The sequence below is a fragment of the Artemia sp. Qi Xiang Cuo genome, chromosome 8, assembly GCF_049724085.1.
Source record: "Artemia sp. Qi Xiang Cuo chromosome 8, ASM4972408v1, whole genome shotgun sequence".
NCBI lineage: Eukaryota > Metazoa > Arthropoda > Branchiopoda > Anostraca > Artemiidae > Artemia > Artemia sp. Qi Xiang Cuo.
In genome coordinates this window covers 78,421,841-78,434,556 of record NC_142801.1, presented here as the reverse complement: position 1 = coordinate 78,434,556, position 12,716 = coordinate 78,421,841, and the positions used below count along the sequence as shown (strand labels likewise).

General features: G+C 32.0%; 1 protein-coding gene across 1 annotated transcript; it reads right to left on the bottom strand.

Annotated features, from left to right (window-relative positions):
• Positions 1-452: 452 nt before the first annotated feature.
• LOC148949823 (uncharacterized) lies at positions 453-7,322 on the bottom strand. Its single transcript, XM_089093787.1, has 2 exons — positions 7,295-7,322; positions 453-5,779 (listed from the first exon to the last, which is right to left on the bottom strand). The coding sequence occupies exon 2, from the start codon at positions 4,747-4,749 to the stop codon at positions 1,249-1,251; it is 3,501 nt and encodes a 1,166-aa protein (XP_088949913.1). The 5' UTR covers positions 4,750-5,779; positions 7,295-7,322; the 3' UTR covers positions 453-1,248.
• Positions 7,323-12,716: the final 5,394 nt, after the last annotated feature.

The following is a 12,716-nucleotide window of genomic DNA, read 5'->3' as shown; positions in this document are numbered from 1 at the left end:
AGCCTTTTGAGTCTTGCATAGTTTTGTTTCCATGGTTTCAGCTAATTTTTGTACAATTTACTTATTAGCCTTTTGAGTCTGGCATCGTTTTGTTTCCATGGTTTCAGCTAATTTTTGTACAATTTACTTATTAGCCTTTTGAGTCTGGCATCCTTTTGTTTCCATGGTTTCAGCTAATTTTTGTACAATTTACTTATTAACCTTTTGAGTCTTGCATCGTTTTGTTTCCATGGTTTCAGCTAATTTTTGTACAATTTACTTATTAGCCTTTTGAGTCTGGCATCGTTTTGTTTCCATGGTTTCAGCTAATTTTTGTACAATTTACTTATTAGCATTTTGAGTCTGGCATCGTTTTGTTTCCATGGTTTCAGCTAATTTTTGTACAATTTACTTATTAGCCTTTTGAGTATGGCATCCTTTTGTTTCCATGGTTTCAGCTAATTTTTGTATAATTTACTTATTAGCCTTTTGAGTCTGGCATCGTTTTGTTTCCATGGTTTCAGCTAGTTTTTGTACAATTTACTTATTAGCCTTTTGAGTCTGGCATCGTTTTGCTTCCATGGTTTCAGCTAATTTTTGTACAATTTACTTATTAGCCTTTTGAGTCTGGCATCGTTTTGTTTCCATGGTTTCAGCTAATTTTTGTATAATTTACTTATTAGCCTTTTGGGTTTTCGGTCAAACATGAATTTACCTTTAAAGTTCTTGGTAAAACAAACATATAAGATTTTGAACATGTTCAATTAAAAGGAATACTTTTTTCTTAAGAAATTAAAGAGCAAAGCTAAACCACATAAGGACCTAAATTTACATAATATATGAGAAGGGCTACAATTCCCAGTAATCTTCCTTTCTCTTATAATACAGTCTAACTTGTAGTTTACGTAAAAGAAAACTTATTAGAAAGTAACATATGAAAATTGTATTTACGGTGATAGCAAATTTTGTACAACACATAGTTAAAGGTCAAAGTACAACACATTTATGTGTTTGTACAGCACATAAATTTTGTACTAAAGCCTTACAACAGATTTACTCACTCGTCAGCAGTAAAAAACATAAAGTTGATAATGTACATTAAGTACAGTAAATTATTAATTCGTTATTCATTTATAGATCTCACTTATTTATATATACAATTTTATTTCTCATAAAAACAAATCAGGAAAACACTTCTTGTCACTAATAACGAAATAACTGAATTATAATTCAACCACAACTTTTTAGGGGGTAAATGTAAATTAGTTGCTATTTTTTGCAAGAAAAATCCACAAAATAATCAATATTTCTTTTGATTTTGCTTGTAATAAGTTCTAGATTTTCCACTGGATCTAATGTATCAGATGGATTTACAAAATAATGTTTGGCTATCTCTTTGTTATATTTGCTGATTAAATACTGGCGATATTGTGAAATAAGTACATTTCTATCGGGTTGAAGCCACGTATCAAATTTAACTGAAAAGTCAGCAAACTTCCATTTCTCTCCATTATCAAGAACAAAAATATAATCAAGTGGACTGGTGTTGCAACCATGGTGCCAGAGTTCCTTGGTTTTAACGTAACGAAAGCATACAACACCAATGGGTTGATGAAATGCATCATGGCGTCCAGTATGTGAAAACTCAAGAAAGCATGGACTCTCACAAAGAGGACATTTCTCTTGACATGGATTGCAAAAGACTGAATCAAAAAGGTGATTTTCCTTCAGTTTAACAAAAACTGAATCTGTAATATCTTCCTTAGTCAGGGATGAAAAGGAGGTATCAAATTTATTTACAATGGCATTGATATGTCTCAGTTCGATTTGCACAGACATGCTTTCTAAGTCTTCCCAGCCAAATGCATCCATTTCTCTCTTCAAATTTTCGACAATATACTTGCTTTTAAATTTTTCCAAACATTTGAAGAGATAAGAAAAATAGAAAGATTTTGACCTGGATTCTATATCTTTCAGAGCATCATATGTGTATCTCAAGCAGCCTTCAAGCTGTGACTTAAAGTTCTCCCATTTAAGATATTCAAGCACAGAATCAGTTTCAAGGTAAATCAATCTCCGAGAAGTCAACTCCTTTAATTCGCCGGGGTTTTCTATTAGTCTCAATACTTCTTCAATTCCGTTTGGCTCCACCTCTTCTAATAGATATAAATCCATATGACCTTGAACAAGTCTTGGCGATTGAATCCAATGTTTTTTTTTCAGGTTCGTGAAGGCAATCTCTTTAATTTCACTTTCAAAGGCTTTAAATGTGTGTATTGAAAAAAAGTCTGAAAGAATTGATGCCATGATATCTAATCCTTCCAGACCCTTAGAAAATTCAAGAAAATACCATTTCATGGCCTCTCTAGTCGATTCCAGACGCAAACAAACAGAATTTTCATTCTCCCATTTATGCTGAATATCTATACAGATATTTACTAGAAGACTGTAGGCAACTCTATGAATTTTTCTTTGTTGATCCTTATTGGTATCCATGTTACACCTCCTGATTAAAGTTTCAATTTCACCTACAACATTATCTACAACTGCATTACAGTAATATTTTCTTCCACTTGTTACCCTGTTTACCAGTTGAACAACCATTTTTTCAATGTCATTTTCTTGTGCAAACCACTCACCAATAGGTTCAATTAGATTCACAGCTCCATCCCAAAGTTTCCCCCAAAAGGAAGTTTTTTCATTTTCAGACAAGAGATCAATCCCTAATCTGGCAATCGTAGAATTAGCTCTGTAGTCATTCAAAGCAGCATCTTTTACTTCCAATGGCAGATTTTCTTCTCTAGACTTTTTGGCAACAATGTCAAAGATTCTATTAAACCGAGCTATTAAATCTGCTTCCGTTTTTTCTTTTATACTCTTGGCACTAAATTCTTTGGTTATTTTGTCTTTTATTTCATTTTGGTACTCTTTTACTTTTGCCCCAAATATAAAATAATATTTCAAGACAACTTCCATTTTATGACGCCACTGAACCTTTGCTAAGAAAATACTGTCTCGAACTTTCCTTGAAAATTCAATTATCCACTTTTGGTTTTGTGATGTTTGAAATAGAAATTTCACCTCTTCCTCAAATTTGCTAGTTTTTGGCTTCATTTTCACTTCAAGTTCATCGACCAATCCCTGGATTTCTTTGAAGCACATTGGTTTTCCTGCTATCAAAGGGCAATTTTCCTTATATTTATGTTTTAGAAGATCATACTGTTCTTCGTACTCTTCATAATATACTTTCCTGAGATATTGATACTTATTTTCTATTTCAGTATAAATATGTCTCTCAATGAGCGTCTCGAAAGAAAGATCAAAGTCTGAACTGTTGATGCATTCCCAAACTAACCATAAATACTTTTCAAGGCTTCCAATTTCTCTAGCCTTCCATTGTAACTGACTGACAACCTTCTTGTGAATATCTTCCCGGAAACCAACTATTTGCTGGCAGAAATCCACATTTGGCACTTTGTTAGGTGGGTCTCCTTTGTGAGGACATTCGAAAACCATTACATCCTCTTCACTTATGAACTTCGTTGAAAATTCATTTGACATAGGAACACGTGCTTCTTTTAAAGAAGTCATTTTTGTAAAAGATTCAATAAAGTTCGAGGATATTTTGGAAACTAAATTCTGAGGGTTAATCTTATTTTCGTCGTTTTTTAACTGGATAAAAGCCGCAAAACTTTTACTGCTCAGTGGTCCTTCTTTTTCTTCCGCAATTTTTGAGTTCTTATAGGCTAATGCAACTATAGGCATTATATCTTTCCAATTATTGTCATTTTCACCTGTATTAACAAAGATAGTTGCGTCAGACAGTAAAATTGATAGTGTTATAATTGCATTATCCCCGTTATCAGAATGATAAAAGCCCATCTGCTCTGTGGTTTGAATACCCTCTGTATCAAAGATCATGATATATTCATATTCTTTTCTGTTTACTGTTTTTACAAGGGTCATTGTAATGCCCCTTGGACACTGATGTACGCTAGAGGGATATCGAATCCCAAACATAGTATTCAACAATTCTAATTTTCCGCTTCTTTTTTCACCTATCACAGACAGGACAAACAATTTTCTGTGTGGCAAAAGAGAGGCCAAGCTTTTGAAAATAGCTGTGATCCATCCAATATTTAACATGTTTGCATCTCCATCATAAAGCTCTAATGTTTCACCGGCTATTAAGCAGGAAGCTGCACGTTGTGGTAAATATTCAAATACTTCACTTTTTCCTGACAAAAATAGCAATGAAATTTCCCTCCATAAGTGAAAAAGTGACAGGATAGTGTTATTCTGTTTCTCTTTTACCCTTAACAAACATTTTCTACTTGATTCTATGCGGTTCAAGCACTTAGAATCTACAACAGTTACATCTTGACTTTCAGGAATCGTTTTGTTCTTCTCACTAACTTCTTCTGGTAGCTGTGCAAGAACACTTGATCGTTTTAAGTTAGTCACAATAGCGTTATCAAGAACATTATGATGAAGCAGAATTTCATCAATATTACTCTTTTGGAAACTTTCCAAGAAGCACACGATAAGAGGATTAGTTTCAAAACAATGATTGATCCGAAACTCACGTTCTTCAAGTATGTTTTGATTTATCTCAGAACGCTCGTTTGCATGTTTAGACTCATTTAATTCTTCTTGTAATTTACTTTCATTTAGAAAACTTTTTTGCAATAACAGTGAGTTTGACCTATATTCTTCCAAGCCATCCATTTCAGAAACTTGCAAGTACATTTTCCGTGCGGCATCTATCATTGGTTTCAAACGCGCGTCAGATGGGAATAGTGAATGCAATGGATTGGGGTGGAATGTTGCTTCGTCTAATATGTTAACGAGCTGACGACTCCGTTGGATATCAATGAAATAATCCAACGAGCTTTCAATTAGGCAAATACGATGATCAATAGAAATATTCTTCGCAGTTGATGCTGTTGGAATCCACACTGTGGTGAATTTTGGCAGAGATATACCACAAAAGTATTTAGCAATGAAAGGAGATGCATCTAAAATTTCTGAGTTTTTAACAAAGTCAGATTTAGAAACAAATTCAGCCTCAACAATAAGGTAATCAACAAAGTCAGTTAATGTCTTCAAACATTTCTCAAAATTATCCTGAATATGTATGACAACACATGTTTTCTTTTTCAACTTCTCTAGACAGACTAGGCCTTGACCAACCTCTACATTTGATGGCCCGAAGATACCAAAAGAACTTTTAAATTAAAGAGATCTTCCATAATTTTCCCCGAGCTGCTCTTCATGTTTTTCACTTTACTTAGAATCGCAATTCGTGGAAGATTTATATCTTTTCCTAAGAACACAAGCTCTTCTTTTCTTTGCGTAATTCTAAGTAACTCCATAATTTCTGCAGAACATATTGGAATAGCAAATCTTGACTCTAGAAGAAGTGTTAGAACATTTATAGTATCTCGAAGAGAATAATTGCAAAGAAATTGGGAAATATCATTCTTTTTTGATTTCCTAGTCTCTTTCAAATCAGAGTAGAAGTGTCCTTCTTCATCATCGGAAGAATCAAAAAAATTTAAATCCAAACAATGAAGCAATCTGTAGGATATGCTGTTCTTTACGGGAGGGCGATCAACAATGAATGCACTGACGAGGTTCTTCTCTTGAAATGATTTTTGGAGAACAGTCTCATTGTCTTCCTCATCAAATTTATCAAAATGAAGAGATTGCTTTGACAAAGTTTTGTCATTTGTAAGCTTTAATCTAGTAGTTTCGCTGTTCTCTTTACTGTCATCCACGTCCATTTTTGTCTTGTAACCTGTAGAACAAAGAAATATCATTTTATTTTTGTATTTTTATAAATTTTTGTATAAGACTTATTATTCACATTCAAATTTGTCATACCTGTTATTGGTTAAAAATGTGTTTTGATTTTTCGAAATTGTGCTTTCCTTCCTTTTTTTCATTATCATGAAAAAAAGACCTTAACAGAGACCTAGGTTCTTGAATTTTTGAGCAGATTAGGTCTTAACCTTTTGGTTAAAATATGCATATATCACTGTTAAAATCTTATTGTTCAGAAAGACATTCTTAGAAATATTAGCAAGTAAAAATCATAAGAAGCACTTTCAAGATTTAAATATTTAATGTGTTCGATTGTAAACATAAAAAAACCTTGGCCTAAAATCTTGCCTCTTATTGATATTAATTTAAAAGCTTTTTCCACAAGACAAATTTTTCAAAGAAAAGAAAAGAGCTCCAGTAAATCAAAAATGAGCAGAAACAAAGTCAAATAATCTTCCAAGCGTAAACTTGCCACAAATCACCATCAATAAATAAATAAAACCCAAAACAAACAGAAATTACAATAAATAACCGAGTCAAACTCAAAACTAGCAAAATAAGGCTGACAAACCCTATATAGGAGTGTCCCAAGGCTCATTTCATTTGGGGGAGGTGATCTTCGTAAATTTTACCGAATCGCTGATTTATGCCAAATTTTCTGCAGAAATCAAGAATTTTGCTAAATTTTCCTGATTTATGCCAAATTTTCTGCAGAAATCAAGAATTTTGCTAAATGTTGGCCGATTTTGCAAGATTTCTGGCAAAATTTTCACCTTAGGTGACAATTTTACCAAATACCAAACAATTTGGGGAGGGGGAGTGCGCCCCCTCCCCCTGGTACGCCCCTTCCCCTATGTGTTCTCAAGACCAGAACATAATTTGCACTTTACTGAAAACAAAATACTATTTTAAATGTTATCCCTTTGTTTTACTGTAACAAATACAAAATTATTAAAAATTTAAGAAATAAATATAAGTATATGTATATTAAACTACAATTCCGTGCTCTTTTTTTTTCTTTTTTTTTGTATAATTATGGTTAGCTTAACCTTCAAAGTTAGAGCAATTAAGGAACTAAGAACAAATATAAGTACGAATCTTAATGATCACAAATTACCATTTGATTTAATACGAGTATAGATTAATATTTCAAAATCAGTGTCGAAATGGAAATATTTCTCGTCTGACTGTTTTTCTCAAAACAAGTATTTTAAATGTTGGTTACTTGGACCTTTTATGGCTCACTTGGTTATTCCATAATAAAATTCTTTATTATTAAATTTGATGAAACTGGATCACTAAAAAATACACCTCTCATAGGTTAATTCATTTCTTACTAGTTTTTTATTTAGTTTATTCAAAATCTAGTATGCTACTACAATTGCATGAAATGGAGTATATAGCTATCAAACATTCTATTATTCAAATAAAAAAAAAATTAGTGAAAATTGGCTTTACTTCCAATAAAGCACTAGTAAATTTTCCGTACCTGTGTTTTCAAATGAAAAAGCACTGGTCGAATTTTGTTCGGATCATCTTTTCTTATCTCCTATATGTCTATATGTTTTTAATCTGAAAGATTGTAAGAGGCAAGATAAAAAGACAAAGCTAAGGTAGATTGCTAAAAAAAACCAAACAAAAAAAAAAAACATTCTGCTCATTCCACATAAGAAATTTTAAGAGAAAACAGAAAAATAGCAGTTGGCAGTCACAACTCTTGACTATCATAGCAGGCTATTCTTTCTCTAACACATACACGAACACAAAAGTCCCTGTAAGTTGACCAGATGCTCTTAAATAACTAAAACGAAGGAGTCAAACTGTAGCATTGAAAGCAATACTTTGAAGAGGGCGTGTCCCAACCTTGTTCGTGGAATTTTAAGGATTCGTTAAGAGCAAAGGATCCATTGCTCCTTACTTTCAATTGTAAAAAAAAAACTTTTTTTTCATTTAACTTCTGATGACTTTTCAAGTCAAGCCCAGGCCTAACAAAGATGTAATTAATCAAGCTACCGGTCTCATAGATCCCTGATTTCTTTTTTTGAAATTGAATATATCAGAACTTGTAAATTAATTGATGTTTTTCCAATCATTAATGGAATAATTCCTTTTCGTTTTAAATTTTAATGTTGCTCCTTACTTTCAGTTGAAGAATCTTGCATTTTCGTTTGATTTCTGACCGTTTTTCAAATCTTACCCAGGCCTAATCAAGATATGATTATGTTCATTGATCCCATAAATCCCTTGTTTCTTCTTTTAAATTTTATATCAATATACAACTCAATATATTTGGATATCAGTATACATATCAATTTTTCCACCTCTGTGCCGTTTGGCATGTGAATGTAATATTCTATGCTGCCAAAGTAAAATGATTGTTGCAGAGGAAGTAGCACCATTATCCCCCCAACCGCCAGCACCAATAATAAAAGTGTAGAACCAAAAAACTATTATTGAGAATCAAGAGGGATTGGACTTCAATTCCCCCCCTCCCCTTCCATAAAAATTATTCTATATTTATCTGAAAGTTTAATGAATTTTAGATATTGGGCATCAAAATGCATATTTTACGGTATCTGCCCCTCCTCCTGCCAACAAAATAACCAACTGTCCCTCTTTCATAATAGCTAATGTGCGCTTATACATCAATGTATATAATTTCATGAAGTATGAAACACAACAGTTTAATTAAATGAAGCAAAATAAATATCAATTTTTTTTATCCAGTAAGAAAGGAGGTATAACCCCGTGCCACTCTTATTCAGGCATAGTATAAACAAAGGGAGTTGCGGGATTAGTTTCTACCTCCCTCCCCCCATACTGTTCCTATATTTATCTTAAGGTTCATGGAGATTTAGAAGATTTATGAACTGAAATGCGCTCTCTTAGGCGTCTGACAACCCCCTGCCTAAACGAGGACCCACCACCCCTCCTTCATACTAGCTGATTAGCATGCATCAATAAACATAAAAATTTCGAAAAATCAACTGAACTAAATTAGTGAAATTAATCTTTAAGATAAATGTCCATAGTAAAAACTTCTGATATATGGACTAAGTGAATTTTCAGAAGTGAATGTATAACCGTGTGGCATTAATTCCTCTGCAGCTGGGAAGCTCGATATAGAGATTTTGATACTTCCAAATAAATTGGGTATCTAAAAATTTTTAATCGGGACCAACTTTGTCCTCCATGGGGCAAAATCGTAATTTGGTGCCAAAAATGACAGAAAGCGCTACTTTCCCGTGGCACAATCTTTTTGGTCACTTGGTTCAAATGATCCCCCTCCCGATTCTGTAGGATCATGGTTTGATACAGTCAACCCTGGAAAAAAAATTAAGACGTATCCGTGATCTTTTTTCTGGGGAAAAAAAATACAAAATTCAACATTTTTGTACATAGGAGCTTAAAATCTCCACAGTAGGGCTCACTGATATTCTGAATTTACTTGCATAATTTTTCTTCAGATTACTTGCATTTTCGGGGATATTTCTCCCCTTTTTTAAAATCAGGGAACTTTTTCTCAGACCTTTTGATGTACAATATCAAACTTAATGAATTTTATATGATTGGTATCAGCGAAAAAAAAATCCTTTCTGTATTAACTATTATGAAAATTAATTTTGCTAGAGTTTCGGTTGCTTTTGGCCCGAGTCAAGTTTGACAATATTCTCTGTACCAATCCATTCAAAGTTCTATAGTGCTACTATTATAAAAACTTGTTGCGAAGTCTCGTCCAAAATATAAATGGCAAGGCAACATTTTGATTCTTATGGAGAATTAAATAAAAAAACAAGTTTTTTCAACTGAAAGTGAGGAGCAGCATTAAAACTTAAAACAAACAGAAATTATTACGTATATGAGGCGGTTCACCCCCCAGTCAATACCTCGCTCTTTACGCTAAAGTTCGAATATTGTTCCAAAACATTACAAATGAACCCTGAATCACAAAGGCCGTTTAATTAGAATAGACAGCTTATTTGAAAGTACTAAGAAAACTTCAGCGTAAAAAGCAAGGTCTGACGCTAGTAGGGTAAGAGGTACCATTTTGCTCGGAGGTATAGCAATTTCAACGTTATTCTATAGAAGCTCTACACCTTTTCAAAGAGATTCAGAGCTCCCTCACATAAAAGAATTTGATGGTCGATGAAGTGAAATTATGTCACTATTCTAGTTTTTCTAAACCAGTATTGCATATAACTTAATATATTCAAATATTTTTTTTGATAACTTGATAGATGATTTGATTTGAATAAAAGGAATTCAAATATTTTGCCTATGAAATAGACTGTCGTGTTTTCACAGTTTGAATAACTCTTTCAAAGAGTAAAAAGGGGTAATGAGATTCGCAAATTGGACACTATGAACGATATTAATTAATGTTTTGAATAATAGGAGTGTGAATGATTCTAATTAGTGATCGGATTGTATGAAGGTGGAGAAAAAAAAAAGGATTAAACTGATTAGCAGTTAAGGTAACCCCGAAGGAGTTGTTAACTCAGGTAATTTGTTATAAATTTCAAACAACATCAGTCTATGAAAATGGCTAACGACGATAGAATGACATTGTGACTTGACCTAGCTTTACCTTTCCGATGTGGTCTGTTTAATACACAAGTGATGTTTGATAAGTATTGTCAATTTAAAATAGGATCTAAGGTTCCCTTAGTTCCCCCATTTCTGAGGGCCGGGGAGGGGGGGGGGTCAATTTTGGAGGGAAAATCAAAAATACACAGAATAGAAAATAAATGAGATCTGCCTCAAGGGGAAGGCTCAGAGGCCCTTCGTTCCCCCATTTCTGAGAGCAGGGGAGGGTGAGGGGGATTCAATTTTGGAGGGAAAACAAAAAATACTCAGAATCGACAATAAAGCATGAACTGCCTCACGGGGAAGGCCCAGAGGCCCTTCGTTCCCCCATTTCTGAGGGCAGGGGAGGGGGGAGTCAATTTTGGATGGAAAACCAAAAATACTCAGAATCGAAAATAAACGGGATCTGCCTCAAGGGGAAGGCTCAGTGCAGTTTCTATAAAAATGAACGATTTTCAAAATCAAATTTAATTTTCATTGAATGATTTTCATTTAAACTTAAAATACGCTAAAAGACGATTTCCGTGAAACTATGGCAGTTCATGTATGTATGAAAGATTTTAAATATCAAATTGAATTTTCTTTGAATACTTTTCATTTAAGCTTGAATTGAGATAAAAGATGGTTCACCTGAAACTATTACAGTTTCTATAAAAATGAACTGTTTTCAAAATCAAATTGAATTTTCATTGAATACTTTTCATTTAAACTTAAAATACGCTAAAAGATGGTTCTCGTGAAACTATTGCAGTTTCTATAAAAATGAATGATTTTCAAAATCAAATTTAATTTTCATTGAGTACTTTTCATTTAAACTTAAAATATGCTAAAAGATGGTCCCCATGAAACTATTGCAGTTTCTATAAGAATGAACAAATTTCAAAATCAATTTAATTTTCATTGAATATTTTTTATTTAAACTTAAAATACGCTATGAGATGGTTCTCCTGAAACTATTGCAGTTTTTTTAAAATTGAACTATTTTAAAAATAAAATTTAATTTTCATTGAATACTTTTAATTTAATCTGAAAATACGCAAAAAGATGGTTCCCGTGAAACTATTACAGTTTTTATACTAATGAACTATTTTCAAAATAAAATTTAATTTTCATTGAATACTATTCATTTAAACATAAAATACACTAAAAGATGGTTCTCGTGAAACTATTGCAATTTCTTTAAAAATGACTGAATTTCAAAATCAAAATTAATTTGCATTTAATACTTTTTGTTTAAACTTAAAATATGCTAAAAGAAGGTTCTCGTGTAACTATTGCAGTTTCTATAAAAATGACTGAATTACAAAATCAAAATTAAATTGCATTTACTACTTTTCGTTTAAACTATTGCAGTTTCTATAAAAATTTGAAATTATTTCGTTTAAACCATTGAAGTTTCTATAAAGTCTCTGTAAAATGTTTATCCAACATCAAAATCAAAATCAGTTTTCATTTAATGCCTTTCTTTTAAACTTAATACACACCACAATATGGTTCCAATGAGAATATTGCAGCTTATATAAAAATTAATTAATTTCAAATTCGAATTTAATTTTTATTTAATACATCTCATTTAAACGTAAAATAAACTAAAAGACAATTCATGTGAAACTATTGCAGTTTCTTTAATAATGAACTATCTTCAAAATAAATTTAATTTTCATTGAATACTTTTCATTTAAACTTAAAATACACTAAAAGATGGTTCCCGTGAAACTATTGCAGTTTCTATAAGAATGAACGATTTTCAAAATCAAATTTAATTTTCATTGAACACTTTTCATTTATACTTAATATACGCTAAAAGATGGTTTTCGTGAAACTATTACAGTTCCTATATATATGAACAATTTTCAAAATCAAATTTAATTTTCATTGAATACTTTTCATTTAAGCTTAAAATACGCTAAAAGATGGTTCCCCTGAAACTATTGCAGTTTCTATAAAAATGAACTATTTTCAAAATCAAATTTAATTTTCATCGAATACTATTCATTTTAACTTAAAATACACTAAAAGATGGTTCTCGTGAAACTATTGCAATTTCTTTAAAAATGACTGAACTTCAAAATCAAAATTAATTTGCATTTCATACTTTCCGTTTAAACTTAACATACGCTAAAAGAAGGTTCTCGTGAAACTATTGCAGTTTCTACAAAAATGACTGAATTACAAAATCAAAATTAAATTGCATTAACTACTTTTCGTTTAAACTATTGCAGTTTCTATAAAAATTTGAAACTATTTCGTTTGAACTATTGAAGTTTTTATAAAGTTTATATAAAATTTTTATCCAACATCGAAATCAAAATCAGTTTCCATTT